The following is a 22,981-nucleotide window of genomic DNA, read 5'->3' on the forward strand; positions in this document are numbered from 1 at the left end:
ATCATACTTGAGAATTAACCAGAAAACAACATAGCTTATGTAAAATGATGTAAGGTGGATTCCATGAGAAAATCTTCATATCTTCCATTGTGAGCTTGCAGAAATAATCAATTTTACCTCCTTAGTGCTTTCTAATCTGCCCTATCTTTGATGAGTGTTAGAATTTTGATACCAAGTGGAAATAGTGAGTCATGAAATCATGAAAATAAATTGCAATTACAATTTATTTTCATTCTACATGTGTCTTTTTCCTCTTCAGTTGTTTATGGATTGACCAGAAATATGAAAATTATACTGTATTTAATATCTAAATATATAAGTTTGAATATTTTTCATTCCAAAAAGCTCCTAGGAATAACAAAATCACAAATTCTGGATCAGTACTATTTCATCGCTGTGGGGTTTTTTGACATGTTGTTACTTTTATTTTATTTTTACATTTAAAAAATTAACAAACATTTTATCTTCTTGTTTCTCTCATCTCTCCTTTAAAAACCGAAACAAAACAAGACCCTTATAAAATATGCATAATCAACCTAAACAAATCCCCATAGTGGCCGTTCTAAAAATGTATATCTCATTCTGCATATTGAGTCCATCACTTCTCTCTCAAAAAATGAATCAAATTATTCATCATTGATCCTCTGGAAGTATTATTGGTCATTGCATTCTTTGGTCTGTTTAATTCAATTCCCCTGATACACTTAGAACTGAAGTGAATAAAGCCAAATCTGATTTTCCCCAAAGGTAATTTTTTTTCCATGGTATATCCCTGTTAGTAGACTGTCTCCAAGGAAACGTTTATCTAAGTTCGGACATCCACTACATGGTTAGCTTAAGGGTGATATGTTTTCTAGGCTCCAGAAACTCTTGAAGACTGTCTACTAAGTTCTATTGGTGCTCTCCTCTGTTGGCAGAGTGATCATCCATACCACTGAAATTACATTTCCACAGAAGTGCCGAAGTAAATTTCTCCATGGCACCAGGAGTTTCTATTAGGATTTACTACCTAGGGTTACTAGGATTTCATCATCAGTAGAAAAGAATTAGTGCATTGTGAAGATACCAGAAAAAAATAACTTTGGTATGTGGGAACAGCCAGGCTTTCTGTATTTATGCACATAGCAAGATAGCTAGATAAAATCTATCCAAATTAGGAAGAAACATATAGTGCCTATACACAACAAAACCCATTGGTGAATTTATTACCTATTTCATTGTTGCAATACACATTGTTGTAATAGAGAAACAGGAATAGCATAGTGGATAGAGAGGTAAAACTTGATTCAAATCCCATCTTTTGCACACATTAGCCAGTTGTTCACCTGGAAGAACACTTTAAGACTATACATTGAACAACAGTTGTTGATCTACATTGGTAGAGGCACTTTCTTCACAGGAGTTACCTACAGTAATGTAATTCTAATTCTAGACCAAAAATACATGTATGTTAACTGTACATAATTATATCATATTTATTGAAGTAACTAGAAGTTTTAGTCATGGAGATTATGTTTTATTTACCCCAATCTCTCTTTGTCTTTTTTCTTCCTTCTTTTTACATTTTCTCTCCTTTCTTCCCATTTTTTATTTTATGTCAACTCCACCCATAATGATAGACACAGAAATATATACTCTGCCTCCTTTTTTCCCCTAATACTCTCATCAGAACTCTTCTTTTTTTCTTTGACCTTCTTTTAAAGGTCTTTTTTGGAAAATTTTCTTTTGTAGTTCCTAAAACTATGGAGATTATAGGTAAGAGGCAGGAGAGGGGTAATTTGGTCCAATACAGGCCAATATGAAGAAAAATAAATGAATTTTATAGCCCTTCCATTTCTATAAACTTAAACTAATAATAGAAACTAATATTTGCATTTTTGTCTAATGAAATTTGTTATCTCTTTTTTTAACTGTATAGTGGGAAGAGATTGGAGAAGTTGATGAGAATTATGCCCCAATACACACCTATCAAGTATGCAAAGTTATGGAACAAAGCCAGAATAACTGGCTTCTGACCAGTTGGATCTCCAATGAAGGTGCTTCCAGAATATTCATAGAACTCAAGTTTACTCTGAGGGACTGTAATAGCCTTCCAGGAGGACTTGGGACATGCAAGGAGACTTTTAATATGTATTACTTTGAATCTGATGATGAGGATGGGCGTAATATCAAAGAAAACCAATATATCAAGATCGATACAATTGCTGCAGATGAAAGTTTTACTGAACTGGACCTTGGTGACCGAGTCATGAAACTTAATACAGAAGTCAGAGATGTTGGGCCCCTGACCAAAAAGGGATTTTATCTTGCTTTCCAAGATGTGGGTGCCTGCATTGCTCTAGTATCAGTGCGTGTGTACTACAAGAAATGTCCTTCTGTGGTTCGAAATTTGGCAGTGTTTCCAGACACAATCACTGGAGCAGATTCTTCTCAATTGCTAGAAGTGTCAGGCTCCTGTGTCAACCACTCTGTGACTGACGAAGCACCCAAGATGCATTGCAGTGCTGAAGGAGAATGGTTGGTTCCAATTGGGAAATGCATGTGCAAAGCAGGGTATGAGGAGAAAAATGGCACCTGTCAAGGTAAGGATTTCCAATTACAGATAGATTTTTGTATGGATTGTCAAGGGTAGTTTACCTCAAGAGCTTCATTTATGTATTTTTTCCATGAAATTATTACTAGCAAATGATGTTTTACTTGGCTAATTTATGGAGTTTGTATCTCTTAAAAAGATGTAATGTTATACATTTTTTCAGATGCTTAATTAATGTCTGTATTTCCAATGTCAATATAATGTATCCTGGAGTTCTTTCTGAAAAGAAAAAAAAATAGGGGACTAAGGATTTCATATGATTATTGTCTTCTAGTTTTTCTCCTTGAATTTGTATTTTACTGTCCTTCTGGATATTTCAAATTCTGATACAAATCATAGAACATATATATGCATATATGTATATATATAGATATGTACATGTACACATACTTGCATGCATGTATGTGTATATGTGTGTGCATACACGTGTGTATGTGTGTATGTACTACATACATATGTACGTATATATACATACATATATACATATGTGTGTGTGGATAGATAGATATAGATATAGATATAGATATAGATATAGATATAGATATAGATATAGATATAGATATAGATATAGATATAGATATAGATATAGATATAGATATAGATATAGATATAGATAGATATAGATATAGATATAGATATAGATATAGATATGGATATAGATTGGATATGGATATAGATATGGATATAGATATAGATATAGATATAGACATAGACATAGACATAGACATAGACATAGACATAGACATAGACATAGACATAGACATAGACATAGATAGACATAGACATAGACATAGATATAGATATAGATATAGATATAGATATAGATATAGATATAGATATAGATATAGATATAGATATAGATATAGATAGCATTAAAAAAGAACTTCCAAATAAGATCTAGGGGAGAAATGATTTATAAACAGAACATAATTCAATATTAAAACATATAGTTATTATTACATGCTTATTTTATAAAAAGTTGTGTCAGCTATAATACAATAAGCAGGTTACTAGAAAAATAATCATTTAAAGATAGCAATAAGAAAAAAGTCATTTCAAAGCAATTTTCACTTTTTTTCTTTGAATGTTTCCTTTTAAATTGAATCTTGATCACGCATGCTCTTCTCTTCATTTGAACATACTGTCATTTTACCCAAAGTGCAGTAAGTTCCCTTTTTCCACTGGGAATTTTTTTAATGACTTTATGGTAAAATTGAACTTTTTTATTCCAAAGAGAAATCTTTGGGAAAATGAAAAATGACTTTGTTTCCCTTTTTTGACAAGGTTACTAGACTGGTAGATCAGAAGAACACTGTAGACATGGAATATGTCTGGATTTCAGAAATTACTAGCATAGTCTCTAAATAATCCTTGTGGACAATATGGAAGAAATGTGGGATATGTGATGGTGCAGTTAGTTTGACAAATTGGACTCCAAAAGTAGTCACTAGTGGGTCAATGTCAATCTGTAGGAATTTCTCTAGTCCTGTACTTCCAGGTTCTTGATGTGACACTATTCTGTTCAATATACTATATTAGACTTGGATGAAAACGTATGTGGCATGCTGATCAAATTTGTGTATAAGCTGTTAGGAATAATGAATACATTGGGTAATAAAATCAGGATCCAAACAGATTTTTTGATGAGCTAAAATGATGGGACAAATCTAACAAAATGAAATTGATCAGCAATATATGGAAAGCCTCCTAAAGGGTTGATTCAAAAATCAACTGGGCAAGTATGAGATGGGAAAAATGTGTCTTTAGTTCAAGATATAAGACTCACTGTCCACGTGTGGCCTCAACCTATTAAAATGTAACTTGGAATGCAATTAATTATAGATAATTATAATTTATGGTTTTCTAACTTAATATGCTGTTCAGTGTTCTGTTTATTTTGGACTTTGACACCACTGGCCTTGATAAAAATTTATGTGATGAAAATCTGGATGTGTCATTGGACCACAAACTCCATGTGATTCAACATTATAACTTGATAAATAAAACAAAAGAAAAAGAAATAAACAACAAAAAGAAATTTTTAAAAAAGGAATGTTTTCTTGGGCAGCTTTATAACAGATACTGAATATCAGAACAAGGAAGTACTCTGTTCTGGATTAGACCACCTCTGAAATGTTTTGCACAGTTTTGAGTAACACAGTCTTGGAAGGACTTTGGACATCTGGAGGAGGATGGTGAGAAGGCTCAAAAATCATACCTTATAAGATTTATTTGAAGGGATTTGAAATGGATGTTTAATCTGGACAATAGTGGACAGTGAAAAAACTGTCTTTAAAAAATTAGAAGGCTGTCTTTTAGAAATATAGTTTTCTTTACTCTAGACATTAGAAAAATTAAAATTGTAGTAAATTGAAATGGATTGTCTCAGGAGGTGGTAGGTTTCCCTTTACCACAAATCTTCAGAAACATCTTTGATGACCATTTCCAAGAAATGTTGTAGAGAAGATTCCTGTTCAGATAATGGGATGCACTAGATGAAGTATTTTTAACATAAAGTCCTGGTGATTTCACCCCTGGCCAGATTTCAAGAGTTCTGTGAAGTTACATGGAAAAAAATTACATATCTATTTTCACTAACCATTAAATGAAATTTAGCATTTCTCTCAATTATTATTTTTAAATATCCAACATTATTTGAGAAGGGGCCCAAAGGAACCATGATATCAAAGAGTTAAGAACTCCTGTACTAGATGATTTGATTTACCTTCCTACTCATGGGTGCTGTGATTCTTTGATTCAATTTTTTCTTCTCATAGTTAATATCTGAACAAAAAATGGGATTTGTCTCTTACTTGGTATATACATTTGTTTTACCTCAAGTAAGTGGGAAATGAAGGTGTATGTAAGGAGGAGCATGCAAACCCCTCCTCTTTCCTTGAATTCCCCATGTGTGTAATGTTTCAAATCATACCTTTATTCTTTCACAAGTCAAATTGGCTTAAGTTTGTAAAAATCTTTATCTATAGATTGATTATTTTCTCAGGAAAAACCCAACTACTGAATGAAACCATAAATTATAGTGGATTCCCTTAATTATTTCTGTGCCACAATGCATACCAAAGTACTTGAATTTGCTTTCTTAGTAGAATGCTCTTTAGTTACCAATAAAGTAGAACTACATTTCCATGTCATCTACATTCCTTCATTCTATGATGATGGTAACATATGCAGAAGTTTTATTTAACTACTAATTGGATGTGTAATTTACTGAAATGCTGCTAGGTTAAATTTGTCAAAGGGGTAGATAAAGTTTTGTCTATGACAGGGTTTAAAAGAAGTCATCACATCTGCTATATGTGTACATACATATTTTTTATGCTAAAAATGGCATCAGTTTCTGGGAGCAGTCTTCTTTGTGAGAGCCGACATTTGTAACAGTATCAACTATGAGCCTACCAGAAGCTTTAAACTGTTTTCCAAATCTCATTTTCTTAAATCCTGCAAATTCCATCAATTTCATTTCTAAGTTTTTTTTCCCTTTTCACAACTGTTTTTACAGTAACATGTCTTCTATATGACTATGGAAGTTTAGATAATGATACAATGATATAAGAACAAGTATCCCTCTGCCTTTGTTGAAACTGGGAGGAATGATCCACTTTTTGTCTTGAAATATATACTCTAGGAGGAAAATCTTTAAATGTCTACATTGCATATTGAAAGGGGAAAGAATGTAACATACTGTAACAGCTGTAGTATGACTTTTTGCACAATGACAGGCTTTGAGCAACTTACCTCCTTCTCTTCCTTGTCCTTTCTTTTCTTATTTATTCATTCCTGCTCCTAATGAAGAGGGGGCAATAAAGTGGAAAGACTGTCCTGAAGAAACTGAGTTTACGTAGGCAGCCTCTCTAGCAAACTGTGACATTAGACAGTATGGCACAGGGCCTAAAAAGCTGAACTTAGAAGAAGCAAGAACTCAATCTAAATACAACCTTTGACATTTATGACTGTATGACCTTGAACAAGTTATTAAACATCTTTGTTTTATGGTTTTCTGATATGTAAAATGTAGCTACTAAATAACTGTACTATGCCAGAGTTGTGAGGCTCAAAACAGCGACAGTATATAAAACACTTCATAAACTTCAGTGTGTTGTAAGAATTTTAGTTGTTATCAACTTAGTTCAAGCAATGGCAAACTAGAGTACAGTATGTACCCTAGAAGTATTATCTGCTAACTGTGATCAAATTGCTTAATCTTTCTGGTCCTCAGATTCTTTACCTTAAAATTAGATGGCCAGAGTAGATCCCCTTCACCACAGGAGCTGTGATTCCGTGATTTTCACTGTACTATTATCTATTGTCAGAGGTACAGTCAAAACATTTCCAAGTACTCATTTTTCACCAGTCCCTTCAGGCTTCATTTTCTTCCTTTCTGATACTGTCTTTCTTCTCTCCCTCCCTCCCTCCCTCTCTCTCTCTCTCTCTCTCTCTCTCTCTCTCTCTCTCTCTCTCTCTCTCCTTATACCTCCTAATGTTTCTATTTATAGTCATTCATTTCAAACTGGCTAGCATCTACTATTTGCAATGCACTTTGCTAGGTGCTATGGAAGATGCTAAGACATCCAAGATATGTGATTTCTACCTTCAAAGAGATTATACTCTGGTACAGATGTATTTTACCTGAGATCTTTGAATATTTTTAATATTTTGATCATTGTATTGCAATATAATTTATTTTTTGTAAACCTTGCATTTTACTTTATGCATTTAAAAAACTTTATTCTGAAAACTTGTCCATATGCTTCCCAACACAAATACACATATTTAAGAGCCTCTGTTCCAGTGGAAAAGTTTCCAGTATAAAAAAATCCCATTCACTGAAAATTCTGGGTAAATACAGATTCAACCCTTTAATAAAAATATTCGACCTTTGTTTGTAATTGTGTAAATCAATCAAGCTTTGAGGCATTTTGGAATGGTGGAAAAAGTGCTGACCTTAGTCAACTAAATTTTGGATTCATATTCTTGTTTTGTTTCTTAGATACTGTGTGACTATAGATTAATCACCTCACCTCTATAAGTTGCAGTTTCCTTCTCTTTAAAATGAATGACAAGATCAAAGATTTAGAGCTACAGAGGGCTACTTAGATCCAAATAGGTAAAGTGACTTGGCCAATATCATACAGCTAATAAGTGGCAGAGCTCAAGTTTGAACCAAGGTGCTAATGACTCCAAATTCAAACTTTTCTCCCTGTAGTACATTGCTTCTCTTCCATGTAACTTCTCTGAGGACCAGTTTCTTAATCTGAGAAAGGGGAGTAATAATACTCTGAGATACCTCTCTCTCTGAGTTAATATAAGGCTCAAATGAGATTATGAATAGAAAAGACTATAAACTTTACATCATTTTGATAGGAACATTATCTGTCAAGGTTGTCCATTTCTCTCCATACACTACCCCCTCCTTGGATTGTTAGTCTTCCATATTTCCCATAAAGGCAACAATGGAGGCAAGGCTCATGCCAGTGCATTCTTTAAGGCAACTTCCCAGTGGCTACTGACTATGTTGAAATGGGTTTCTGGTCACCTAAGGGAATGCAATGTCCCATGCATATAGATTTTGGGCTTTTCAGACTTGACAGTTGTTCCAAGATCGCACAATCACTATATCTTACCCTTCTGGCCAGTTGTGTTTCCATATGGAGTCAAGGGGTGGGTGTGGGGGGAAGGGTGCAATGTGTTTACCCAAGCTAAGTGCTGTATTATATTCAAAGAGCATCCTATCTATGGTATTGATAAATAAACCTCAAAAGTTAACTACAGAATAACCAATGAGAATCTCACTTCATTCTAACACCAAACAACAGGGTACCAGTTTGAGTCAGACCTGCCCATTGCACGAACTGTACAAGATCAATGATTATTTTTTTTCCCTACTGGCTTTTCTTCTAGAAGGAAGAGGAACGCTCTGTACCCACAGGTGACTCAGAATACATAGTCTATATGCGTTTAAGTTGGGCAATAATTCTGACCAGAACACAGATGCATAGAATCAGTACTTGTTCATCAGTCAAAATACTTTGTGTTCTACAACCTTCCGATACAACTAAAATAAAAGATCATACTTTACATTTGACTCAGGCTGATAGGTGACAAAGTGCACTCCACATATATTATTTCATTTTAGTCTCAAAAAAGCTCTGTGAATTAGTTAGGACAAATATTTCAGGGGAGGAAATTGTGGCTTACATTTGGTGAATTCCCAGACCAGAGGGAAGCTAAATGGTAGAACAAGTATTTGAACCTAGGTCTTCTTATTCCAAGATCAGTAGTCTTTTTCATACTGCTTTTCTTTTTAAAAAATCATTCCTGTGATAGATATTGTGGGCTGGCACAGCACACAAGGAATACTTGAAACCACAAATTATGAATTTGGAAATGCATAAGAGCTCCCGTTAAATCTCAGGCAATTGAATACTTACATATTTATGTGGTTTGAGGCTGACTGCATAGTATGTGGAGAAAGCTCTGGGTTTTGCCAGAGTTGGTGGGCCTGTTGGCCAAGTCAGAAATAAAGGATTTTTTGAATATTTCTCAGTATTGAACCCTGTTCTATAATACTGCTAGTCAACTCAGAGCTGAAGTGAAAGTGTAAATTTATCCAAGGCAATAACCCAGGAAAAGTAGGAACTATGGACAGTGGGAGGTGACAATTTGGAGAAAAAAATTTATATGTGTTAGGACACTTAAGAGCTGTGCTGGAGAATGATTTCTTTCAACAAGACATCAGAACAGACATATAAGTCCAGACTTTGCAGTTTCTGCCTTCAACACTTTGCCAGAGACATAAGACTCTGGTGTCTGACTCTGTGTGTTGAGAGGAGGGGAAAGAAAATGAAAAGACATTTCCTTCCACCAAGTGTTTTGGAATTGGCAGGCAGAGGTTCTGGGATGGGGGTTGGGAAACAACCAGTCATTGGGTTTTTCTTTGAAACATTTAGCAGTTCCTTAAGAATACTACTTTAATTAGTATATTTTCTTATGACGTTCATCTGTGAGATTGGGAAATTTAGTTCTGGTCCCCTCCTCTCCACCCACCCACCAGAACTCCAAGACAGATCCAAGGCTTAGAGACTTCCTTCTGTATAGATCATTTTTTCCCCATAACCCAATGGTTTTTTTTTATCCTTTCTGCCCAATCCTATTAACAACCTGAGTCCTTATTCATAGAACTGTGTATCAACACAATATTTGGCTTGGGTATCTTTGCTTGACTTTCCCCTTTTTAGGAATTTCCAAGGCACACCTTGGCCAGGGTCTCAGGAAAAATGCATGTGTCCCTGGCAACATTTTCAGACTCTGTTGTGACTCAGACTCTGTTAAGCTTGAGTTGGGAACTAAAAAAAAGCAGCTTATAAGGATTGCTCCAAAAAGTGGGAAGCCTTTTGATATTTGTTAGAATTTGAGTAGCAAAGCAAAGAATTGTCACTGAAGTAGCAAGTCTTGTGTGTTCAGCAATAGATGATAGTTTCATTAGAGAGGATGCATATGACAAACCCTCCAAAACACATGATAACCATGGAAATACCTTTTATCTAAAACCTACTAATTGCCAGTAATATTTTCAGTTTGTCATCTTGTCCTTTCTGCTTGGGGAGAAAGACACATAATAGCCAAGTGATGTATGTTTTTACCTGAAGCTTGGTGCAGTGGGACTTAGAGCTGGAAATGAGCATTTAGTGTACCCTTTTGGTTTTGGGGTCTCATAAATTTTTAAATTTTCCTTTTGTAAAACAAGGTAGGAAGCAGGTAGAGTAGGTCATTTCTAAGTTCTCTTTCAGATCAGAAATTTTATATTCTACCTTATTATCCATTCTGATTGTGAAATGTGGCTCAGACCTCAAAAGTTCCAGGATGAAAATAGGATTTTTCAAAATGAAATTGAGTTGAACAAATAGTATATAGCCTAGACTATAAGGTATCTAGTATCCTCTCCAATTTCCAGGAGTCAATGATTCCCGAGATTTTCATACGAAGGTTCAATAACTACTTGTGTATTGTAGGAGGAATTCTTTTTGGGTATGGCCACTAAGGTCCCTTCTAAACTTTCAAATTTTGTAGCCCATGAACCCTATTTTTTTTATTAATTAGGTAGGTTATCATCAAACTTACTTTGAATGTCAATAGAATTTAGAAGAAATAAAATTCATCTGTTTTTGTTTTATGCCAACTTAATTCAGATAAGTAATAACCTGCTTTTTGAAACTCGGCTTTCTGAGCCTTACTTATGTTAATTTCTGACATGGTCCTAACTCCTGAAGATCTTACAATATTTGATTTTAATTTTTGTTTCTCATAGAAATTTTTTATCAAAATCATGCTTGTTACTTGGCTGTACTTTCATTATTTGCAGGTAATTATTCATGCTTTGACTTACCTCAGTTGCTAGAATTGGATTCAGGAAGACATGTTCAAAAACTGTCAAAATGCTTACTAGCTACTTATGAGACTTTATGTAAGTCACTTCACATTACAGACTTTCATTTTTGTTATCTTTAAAATAGGAAAAATGCTTGCACCTTTCACAGAGCTGTTGTGAGGAATAAATAATAAAGGTATTTTTCCTTTCAAATGTATTGGCAGATTATCCTGCATATGGTGTTTCATGGTTATAAAGCAATTTCACGTATATCATCCTAATATTCTCACAGCACTCTTACGGTGTAATAGTATCAGTATTATGAGAGAGATAAAATGGTTTGCTTAAAATCACGTGCATTAATAAATAGCTAAGTGAGGACTTTAACCCAGAGTTTTTGACTTCAAGTTCACAATTAATTTAACCACATCGAGCTGCTGATCTTCTTCATAAATATACCTCTTAGCTCCTTTTTTAATTCTAATTTTAAAAGTACTCATTTGAGGAGTATTGCATGAAACTCAAACTCCCTAAAGACTTCATGGTTTTAAGCAAGTTTTTGGAGCAGAAAACATAGTCCTAATATAAAGTGTTGTTTAGTTTGGGTTAAATATGTTTGTATATGTTTTATGTACTGTGTAACATATATGAACACCATATGTTTCATGCATTTAATGATATAATCAAAATTAGGATGATACTATTCACGACTACTTAAATGCTATAAAATGGAGATTTTTTTTCCTCAATTAGCTATTAATTTCAAATTATTTATTTTTTATTTATTATTAGCAAGAAAAAATATTTTCTCTTTATTTGTATTGACCATAATCATAGTATTTATTACTTAATTTTTAGCTCAGATCTTAGTCCTGTGAATCTTGTGACATATATGTATATATATGTCTATGTGTATGTGTGTGTATGTTTATGTTATATATGTATTTATTTATATATATTTCCCATTCTATATACAATTGGTACCTAGCATGTGGGGAATTTTTATGTGTATATGTATATAAACATATATGCATATGCAAATACATACATACATGCATACATATTAATGTCATTTTTTTGCACTTAAAAAACATCATGTGGAGACAGAGTTCATAGATTTCATCAGACTGTCGTAAGACTCCATGACATACATAAAACTTAAGACCTACTGAAGTAGATGATATAGTGTTACTAGTACAATATGTTTTATAATAAAACAATTGTTCTGGCTCCTCATTTCCTTCCCCACTATTAATTCATTCTTCATGATCATTTTGGCCTTCTCTGTTACTTCTCTGTTAGTCAGTTTAAGTGTAATTCAGGTAATGACTAATTGTTTCCAGATGGACAATGAAGGAATCAAAATGTACTTTGAAAAAGGTGATCATTATTTAATTCTAAAAGGTATTTCTCTTTTTTTTAGGGGTGAGGAAGAAGGCATTTTTGAAAATGCATACTTCCATACATACACATACACTCTAATATTTCAGTGTGGAATTACCCAATGCAAACAAATTCATTTATGCAAATTGTAAATTGATTTACCATCAATTTTTGTTTACTTAATTATTTTTAGAGATAAATTATTTATTGTGTCAATTCCTTTTTTCTAACTCCTTTTCCCTACTTACTCCCTAATATTATTTCTAATGAAATTCACACAATTTTTTTGGAGTCATTTGATTTTTTTAGAGCCTGGAATTGTTAGGAAAATCCATTTTGTAAATTTGTGCTTTTTATTTAAGTGAAAATGTTTCACTGAGGTAATTGAGTTCACATAAATCAAAAGTTGCCTGCTGAGTGTTCTTGCGATTTGGTTGCTGACTTACTCAGATGCAAGGCAAGACCACTAATCTTCATCAGTTGCTGGTGAAATGAAGTAGTAATTTGAAATTGCCCTTAGATAATTATAGTTTCACTTCTAGCAAATGGTGGAAAGAGATTTAGATTGAGGGTCACTGCCAAAGTCATTCACACTGAAGAAGGTATAAAGTACATGCTAAAATACAGGGTAAGAGGGAATAACAAGCCTTGTGCCTCTGAATAAAAAAGCACTTATTAGTTCTCCAACTGGGATATGATTGCACAGCAAGTATAAAGTTGATGGAAATAAAACAGAGACTTTTTGAAAAGGCCTCAATTCAGAAAATATATCAGTGCAACAAAGAACTGCATGTTTATCCTTATGCTTTTGGTACATTTTTAGAATTAAGAGACAATTGCCAGGAAGATGATATACTAGGTGCTCATATAATTATGGGCTGTAGAGTCCAGTTAATTTCAATTAGGCACACTATCAACCAACATCAAAGTAGTTGAATTGTTTAGCTTTCAATGTTTTTTTTTTCCCTTTCAACAAGAGGAAGTGTAAATTTTAAATTTTGTTGTTTTTCCCCAAAGATTGCTGACCTAGTAGATTTTATTGCTACAATATTATCATATGGAAGTTCCAGTGATGAGATGAATAGCTTACCCCCCAAATAAATTGTTTCTGTTCTGGCCAGAAATCCTGAGGGTCTTCCCCTCCCAGACTGTCTTTTTTTGTTTTTTAACTTTATTAATTTATTTTGATTCATCAACAATTACTTGCATAAGCTTTTGAGTTTTAATTTTTCCCCCTTTCTCCTCACCTCCCTCCCCAAGATGGCATGCAATCTGATATAGGCCATACGTTTACATTCCTATTAAACATATTTTCACATTAGTGAAGTTGTAAAGAAGAATTAGAACCAATAGGAGGAACCACCAGAAAGAGGAAACAAAACACAACAGAAGTAAAAAATTGCAAATAGTGTGCTTCAATCTGCATTCAAACTCCATAGTTCTTTCTTTGGGTGTGGATAGCATTTTTCATCATGAGGCCTTTGGAGATGTCTTAGATCCTTGCACTGTTGAGAAGGGTTAAATCTATCAATATTAGTCATCGCACAATGTGGCTGTTACTGTGTACAATGTTCTCTTGGTTCTGCTCACTTCACTCAGCATCATATCATAAAAGTCTTTCCAGGTTTTTCTGAAGTCTGCCTGCTCATCTTTTCTTATAGTACAATAGTATTTCACTATATTCATATACCACAACTTGTTCAGCCATTCCCCCATTGATGGGTATCCTTTCGATTTCCAACTCTTTGCCACCACAAAAAGAGATGCTGCAAATATTTTTATACATGTGGGTCCTTTTCCCAATTGTATGATCTCTTTGAGATACCGCCCTAGAAGTGCTATTGCTGGGTCAAAGGTTATGCACATTTTTATAGTGCTTTGGGCATAGTTCCAAATTGCTCTCTAAAATGATTGGATCATTTCACAACTCCACCAACAATACATTAGTGTTGCAATTTTCCTACATCTTCTCCAACATTTATCATTTTCCTGTTTTGTTATGTTGGCTAATCTGAGAGGTGTGATGTGGTACCTCAGAGTTGTTTTAATTTCCATTACTCTAATCAACAGTGATTTAGAGCATTTTTTCATATGACTATAGATGGCTTTAATTTCTTCATCTGAGAACTATCTGTTCATATCCTTTGAACATTTATCAATTGAGGAATGACTGTATTATAAATTTGACTTAATTCTCTATATATTTTAGAAATGAGGCCCTTATCGGAGATACTGGTTGCAAAAATTCTTTCCCAATTTTCTACTTTCCCCCAATCTTGTTTGCATTGGCTTTGTTTGTGCAAAAACTTTTCAATTTAATGTAATCAAAGTTATCCATTTTTCATTTCATAATCTTCTCCATGTCCTATTTGGCCATGGCTATTATTCAAGCTAGCAATATCTTGGAATTATATACCCATGTACATGCATCCAACTGTGTATTATTTTTTAATACTAACATCTATAGCTGATCAAAAATTGCTTCACTTGAAGCTATTAGATGACAGAATCATTAGAGTTTCCCCCCCCCTTCTTTTTTGGTTATACATTGGCCAAAAACATTTTTTCCCTTTTTCAATGAAATTGTTAGTTGAATAGTGATGGACACAGTGGACTAAACTTGTAACTTTGATATTATAGGAAAATAAGGAAACTTACTCTACCAGTGTAGGCTGGCAACTTCTCTGCAATTTATATTCTTAAAATATTGCCTGGGGAATTAAGGTGAGGTGACTTGCCTAGCTTCATACAGTCAAAAACTAGTAGAAATGGGAATTGAACCTAGGTCTTCCTTATTTCAAGACCAGCTCTCTGTCCTTTAGGCCACAATGTCTAGCATGCTATTAGTTCAATATTAGCACAAAAATTTATTCTACTTATTAGTGTTTTACTTGAGAAAAACAAACTCACAACTAACAGAATAATTTAGGGGTATAAAGATAAATAATGAAAGTGATAGGTGAATTCTCAGCTGGGGTTCTTTGAGAACTAAGGGAGTCTCTCATACAAAAGCAATTGAACAAGACTGAGGGTGCATTAAAGTGAGTAGGCAAATTGAAATGGAAAGAAACTTATTAGCACTCAGGAAGACTGCTTGATGGTAGAAACTTCAGTTTTCTAGAGAGCAAATTTGGCTTTTTTAGGCCTACTTAGATTCTGCAACCAATCAGCAACATTCTGAGACATTTGAATGGACCAACAGGATATAGTCTGTGACTATTGGGTAGTCCCTAGATCCTTGCTAGGTATAACATTAATGGGATGTGTGTACCTACAGATTGTCATATGCGGCAGGGTTTTGTATAATCAGCTTTAGCAGGATGGAGGTAGTTGAGTCTTGTGATTAGATGTACTGAAGAATGGGGGCATTTGGGTCAGGTTTATACACACATATTTAAGTAAGTATATATTTATATATGTGGATATGTATGCATGTATATGTGTGTGCCTATATTCAATTTATGTGAATATTAATATTTTATGTATTTGAAGAATTCCTGTTTTAAATATATGGACTTCAAGTTAAATAATCTTGAATTAGATAGATATCTATTTCAGACTCATTCACTAAGAATTAATGACAAATGTTAACTTTTATCCACAAAAAAGTAAAACAAAATATAAACACTTTGGATTCTTCCTTATAATGCTGATTTCAAGGACACAACACATCTTGTTGTATACAAGATTTTAAGTGTATAATCATTGATCCAATAATAACTTTTATTTATCTAACATTTTCAATTACTTCAGAGCACTTTTACATATATCTTATTATTTTAATTTAATTGTCCTTGTGAATAATAGTATAGTACAGTAGTATTTCACTATATTCATATACCACAATTGTTCAGCCATTCCCCCATTGATGGATATCCTCTCTAATTTCCAACTCTTTGCCACCACAAAAAGAGATGCTGTAAATATTTTTATAAATGTGGGTCCTTTTCCCATTTGTATGATTTCTTTGAGATACAGCCCTAGAAGTGCTGTGATGGGACAAAGGGTTATTCTACCATAATTGAATGAAAGATATTTAGAACTGTGCTTTTTTTCTTTTTTTTTCTTTCTTGAGAAATCTTTTCATATGGGTTTCTTTCCAGTTATACTGACCTTTAAGCAAATATGAATTAGGGCTTCTTACTAATACCTCAGCAAGTTCACTTATAGATTATAACAGCATGAGAATGAATGTCACAAGAATTTCCAGGATGAAAATAAACCTATGTCAATTAAGGTACAATGTGCTTCATCTCAAGTTGTTTTTGTTTAGTTGATTTTCTTTGATTATGCCCAGATATATCTTGTTTTAAATGTTATTTTTATAGATGAATATGTATTATAGAAGCATCATCCAATAGTAAAGCATTTGTTGATATTTGGACAAAATCAGAACAAGAACATGGACTTCAAAATTTATTGTTTACTTTATATGCTGGGAAAGAGAGATACAAAGTTCTAATAAAATATTCTCTTACCTTTGGGACTTTCTAGTCTTATAAGAAGGAAAGAAACTATACAGATAAGCATGATTTAAAAAAGAACCCACAAGATATGTGAGTTAGAAATGTAAACAAAATGCTCAGTGAGAGTCAGTGGTGAAAAGTTTCTTAATACATAAGATCAAGAAGGGATTCAAGGAGGAGGTTGCATTTGAATTGGTCTTTAAAGGATATGTAGGAATTCAACAGTTAAAGGTGGCCATTGGAATAGTATGAGAAATGACATGTAGAAAGAACATAGAGAATATGGCAGGGAAACATGATATAAAGTGGGAAATGTTTGATGACATCAAATCACAGAGAACTTCTGGGGGTGAAGTCAAGATGACAGAATAGAAAAAGCACTCAATTAAACTCTCCTGGTATTCCCCTCAAAGCAATTTTAAAATAACACCTGAAATCAAATTCTTGGGTGGTAAAGCCAAAAAAAGATCAGAGTGAGATATTCTTCCAGTTCCAGAAAACTAAGGAGATCAAAAAGAGAAATATGTGCCACAGTGTGGAGGCTGATTTGAAGCCCATGTGAATAAAACACCAGTGTTTGGACTAAGATGTGGTAATAGAAGCAGCAACAGCTTCAGATTTCAAGCCAGAGACAATAAGATTTGGCAAGTGGTTAGATATTAAAGGAACCCTTTTGTTAGCACTGGATTTAGGATATGACACTGTTTTGCAACTCCATTGTCTATACCAATTTACAAGGGATCAGGAATCTTAAAAAACAGCATCAATTCCTCATGGGAGTGAAATGATTGTTTTGGAATGATAAAAAAAATGGATAGGTGAGAAAGAGGGATATCCTAGGAGAAGGGGAAGGAGAGGAAGAGTGGAGAAAAATGTTTCATAAAAGAAGAAATGCAAGTCGAATTCATGGTGGAGGAGAAAATAGTGTGTGGGGAGGATGTCAGTGCTTGAACCTCACTCCCATTTAAATTGGTTCAATGAGAGAAAATACACACATATGCATACATATATATGCATACATACATATACTTGATTGGTTATAGAAATCTATCTTACCCAACAGGGAAGTAGGAGAGGACAAAAGATAAAAGAAAGGGTGGGGTAATAAAAGAGAGCATATAAAAGTATACAGTGTTCAGAAGCAAAACAGACTATACAGGATGGAGAGGATAAAAACAGAGAATAGGATAAACAGAAGAAAATAGTATGAAGGGAAATACACAGTTAGTAATCATAACCATGAATGTGAATGGGATGAACTTCCACATTAAATGGAAGAGAATAAAACAGATTATAAACCAGAATCCAATAATGTTATTTACAAGAAACACACTTGAAACACAGAGCTACACTCAAATTTAAAATAAAGGGCTGGAGCAGAATATATTATGCTTCAGCAGAAGTAAAAACAAACCAACAAGCAAAAAGAAGGCTGGCAATCATGATCTCTGACAAAGCAAAAGAAAAAAAATAGAACAAATTAAAAGGGATAAACAGGGAAACTAAAAGGAACATAGACAATGAAGTAATATAAATACTAAACATAAATTTACCTAATAGCATAGCATCAAAATTCTTAAAGGAAAAGTTAAGTGAATTATAGTAGAAAATAGACAGTAAAACTATACTAGTGGAGGACCTCCACTTTTCCTTCTTGGACCTAGAACAATTTAAACATGAAGCAAATGAAAAAGAAGTCAAGGAGATAGATAGAATCTTAGAAAAATTACATATGATAGACCTCTGGAGGAAAAATGAATAGGAATAGAAAGGAATATACCTTTTCTCAGCTATAATGGCATTTGCACCAACACATACACACTCACAAATTGACCGTGTATTAGGGCATAAAAACCTCACAACCAGAGGAAGAAAAGAAGGAAAATAAGTGCACCCATTTCAGACTTATAAGGCAGTAAAAATTATATTCAATAAAGGGCTGTGGAAACATGGATAAAAAATTAATTGTAAATTAAATAATCTGATCCTAAAGAATGAATAGGACAAAGAAAAAATAATGGAAGCATTAAAGAGAGTGACAATGAGACAACATTCCAAAATTTGTGGGATGAAGCTAAAGCAGTACTTAGAGGAAAATGTATATCTCAAAGACAGAAAGAACAGATCAATGATTTGGAACATGAAGCTAAAACACACACACACACACACACACACACACACACACAACTGTAAAAAGAACAAATCAAATATCTTTGTTTAAGGGGCAGCTAGGTGGCACAGTGGATAAAGCACCAATCCTAGATTCAGGAGGACCAGAGTTCAAATCTGACAGCTGTGTGACCCTGGGCAGGTCACTTAACCCCATTGCCTAACCAAAATAAATAAAGAAATGAATGAATGAATGAATGAATAAATGAATGAATGAATAAATACATGAATCTCTGTTTAAATGCCAAGATGGAAATTCTAAACATCAAAAGAGAGATTAATAAAATTGAAAGTAAAAGCATGAAAATATTGAACTAATAAATAAAACTATGACCTTGTTTCATGGAGAAAAAAAACAATAAAATAGAAAAAAAAACAGATTAATTTAATTTAAAAATAAGCCAAAGTTCTAGTGTCAACAATTTTTTAAAGAAGTTGAATGTACCACCATTAAAGATGAAACTAAATCAGTTATTAGTATTTTTTTGCCCAAAGTGCCAGTAAAACTAATACTTTGAGTGAATTGGATGAATATTTATAAAACATACAAACTACCCACATCAACAGAAGCAGAATACTTAAATGACCCTATCTTAGAAAAAGAAATTGAATAAACTATCAATGAGTTCCCTAAAGAAAGGAATTTGGAAAAGGCAGAAATTATGAAAAGTTTAATCCATAATTGGAAGCAAAATACAATGGAATGTAAATGTTAATAAAATTAATTTTTTAAAAATGCTTAATAAAAGCCTTTCAAATGCCCTTGTATGTACCCTTAATGGAAAAGACTCTCTTGGGCAAGGTTGTTAAAAATGTTGGGCTGGAATTAACAAAATATTTAAGTTCTTCAAAACTCTGAGAAGTAAAATTTACTAGATTGGATGGCTAATTAGAATTTAAGTAGGCTACAGATGTAAAATCAGGTTCATGGAATTTTTGAGGTGAATGGATGCTAGTTTTAGTCATGTTCATCTTGGTGATCTGACTTTTGTCATTTGGTTTTAATTAGCTCTGGTCTTTTCGTCAGGAATGCTTGAAAGTCCTCCATTTCACTTAATGACCATTTTTTCCCCAGAAGGATTATACTCAGTTTTGCTGGGTAGGTGATTCTTGGTTGTAATCCTATCTCCTTTGCCCTCCGGAATATTATATTCCATGCCTTGTGGTCCTTTAATGTAGAAGCTGCTAAATCTTGTATTATCCTGATTGTGTTCCCACAGTACTTGAATTGTTTCCTTCTGGCAGCTTGTAATATTTTCTCCTTGACCTGGGAACTATGGAATTTGGCTACAATATTCCTAGGAGTTTTCCTTTGGGGATCTCTTTCAGGAGGAGATCTGTGGATTCTTTCAATTTCTATTTTGCCCTCTGGTTCTGCTACATCAGGGCAGTTTTCATTGATAATTTCTTGAAAGTTGATGTCTAGGCTCTTTTTTCGATCATGGCTTTCAGATAGTCCAATAATTTTTAAATTCTCTCTCCTGGACCTATTTTCTAGGTCAGCTGTTTTTCCAGTGAGATATTTCACATTGTTTTCTAATTTTTCATTCTTTTGGATTTGTTTTACAATGGTCTTGATTTCTCATAAAGTCACTATATTCCAATTGCTCTATTCTAATTTTTAAAGAAGTATTTTCTCCAGTAATCTTTTGGACTTCCTTTTCCATTTGGCCAATTTTTCTTTTTTCTCCTCATTGGCTTTTTGGACCTCTTTTGTCATTTGGGTTAAGCTGTTTTTTAAGGTGTTATTTTCTTCAGTATTTTTTTGGGTCTCCTTTAGCAAGCTGTTGACTTGTTTTTCATGATTTTCTTGCATCACTCTCATTCCTCTTCCCAGTTTTTCCTCTACTTCCCTTACTTGCTTCTCAAAATCTTTTTTGAGCTCTTCCAAGGCCTGGGACTAATTCATATTTTTCTTGGAGGCTTTGGATGTAGGAGCTTTGATTTTGTTGTCTTCTTCTGGTTGCATATTTTGATCTTCTTTTTCACCAAAGTAAGATAATATAATCTGACTCTTTTTGCACTGCTTGCTCATGATCCCAGCCAATTACCTGAGTTTTAAACTCCTTGTTAAGGTAAGAGTCTGCTTCCAATGTGGAGAGTGAACTGTCCCAAGCTTCAGGGGTTTGTGTAGCTGTTTTCAGAGATACTTGCAGGGAGCTGTAAATTTTCAGTTCTTCCAAGGTGGTATGATAAGGGGTGAGGTGTTTACTCCTTTCCTGACCACAAGTATTCCTTTCTGTCCCATAACTGTGAGGAGGGGTTTCTCTCCACAGCCACTACAAGCTCCACCAAGCCAGCGCTCCTTCTCACCCCAGCACTGCCACGCAGAACTGTGACCCAGATCCAAACAGGGGCAAAGCAAGAGATTCCTGCCTCAGCACTGGCAAAGAGATCCCTGCAGTCCCTCTCTGATCAGCCACTGGATTCCCCCTCAGTCTGTGGGCCGGAAGCTCAGGAAGCAGCTAGCCCCCAGGACCAGGCTCTTGGGGAATGGAGCTGAGACCCCGCCTTCCTCTCTGACCACCGACAGAAACAGACTTTTCCCACTGACCTTCTAAGTTGTCTTTGGCATTTGTGGATTGAGGAGTCTAGAAACCTCCACAGCTGCCCACGATTCAGTCCTCTGAGGCCTGCTCCAGGGTTCACTGTGGCCTGTGTGCCCACGCAGCGCTGCACTGCACTGCGCTCCCAGCCCAGTGCGATACAACTTTCTGATCAATCATCCAGATTGTCTTGGGCTGGAAATTTGTTTCCCTCTGTCTTTTTGTGGGTTCTGCTGCTTCAGAATTTGTTTAGAGCCATTTTTTATGAGTATTTGGAGGGGTTTGGGGGAGAGCTCAAGCAAGTCACTGCTTTCACTCTGCCATCTTGGCTCCGCCCCCCTGTTGTCATTTGGTTTTGAAAGTATTGTCTCAGAAATATTAATTCCCTATCAGCTCTCTTTTCCTAAGGTAGCTATGTTTGTAGTCAAAGAACCCATCATTATAATGTACATTCATAAGCACCACTAAAATTTCTAGAGTAAGAGGTTTGATTTAGCTAGAGGACTAAAATTTGCATAAAGTGTGGGTTTTCTCTTTTAAAAAATGAAAGGAAAAAGTATAAGTTCATATCATAGATGGGTGGCTGCCTCTACTCAGCATCACGTGTGCCCTAAGTTTCAATCTATTTTTCAATGTTATTTACATGTGGGAGGGGGAGGGTATGCAATAAAAGGTACTGCTTGTGCTATTTAAAGCACTTGATAAATTTTTAGTGGTCCTCTTTTAATTGGTATTGTGATTTATAAATTCTAATGAAGAGGGAAAAAAGCATCACTTGTCTCTTTCTTTATTTCGGAGCAGTAGTTAATGACTAGCCAATAATGGGATAAGAAATAAGCTTTAAACTGCTATAACATTTAGATTAAACCAATTGTATAAAACTTCAAAAATTTCTCTTCCTCCCCATCTTTTTCAACACTCTATTTTTCTCCCTCTTCTGTAAAATAGAATGACATTCTTTTGAAGGCTGTTTCATTAAATTCTTATTTTTAACATATATCTCCTCCTTCTCCCCAATAAGCAAAAAAAAGAAAATCAGTGAACATACTATTTGTATAATCGTTTTTTTCATGAATGTATTTATTCTTTTTGCTTATTCCTTTTCATTTCATTTCCCTTTTGTATGTGCAACACATATATAACAAGTGATCTTAGCGTTGTGAGATAGAGTGACATTTCTCAATAGGTATGCATTTTCATCTCACAGAAAGAGAGACATGGAAAATTGAAAGGAATAAGAAAATGGATTACTGAAAAGAGCAGTAGTAGAAATAATATGTTGTCTGGTTTGGATTTTTGAATTATTTTCACATGATATTAATAAATAATAGGCCACATTTTCATATAACAGGCAGTCATTAACCCTGCCTGCACCAGTGAGGAGCTCTGAGAAAGAAAGAATCCAGTTGAGTTACTATTTGGTATTTACCTTATTATA

The 22,981-nt window shown here is 34.2% G+C and overlaps 1 protein-coding gene across 9 annotated transcripts in view; it reads left to right on the forward strand.

Annotated features, from left to right (window-relative positions):
* EPHA5 (EPH receptor A5) overlaps window positions 1-22,981 on the forward strand; it is a 493,180-nt gene that overhangs the window by 99,938 nt on the left and 370,261 nt on the right. For all 9 annotated transcript variants that reach the window (XM_020999825.2, XM_078148799.1, XM_020999824.2 and 6 more), the window contains exon 3: window positions 1,919-2,582. In XM_020999825.2, coding sequence (XP_020855484.1) covers window positions 1,919-2,582 — 664 coding nt within the window. The remainder of the gene's footprint in view (window positions 1-1,918; window positions 2,583-22,981) is intronic.

Source organism: Phascolarctos cinereus, unplaced genomic scaffold, assembly GCF_003287225.1.
Source record: "Phascolarctos cinereus isolate Bilbo 61053 unplaced genomic scaffold, phaCin_HiC Scaffold_9;HRSCAF=440, whole genome shotgun sequence".
Classification (NCBI taxonomy): domain Eukaryota; kingdom Metazoa; phylum Chordata; class Mammalia; order Diprotodontia; family Phascolarctidae; genus Phascolarctos; species Phascolarctos cinereus.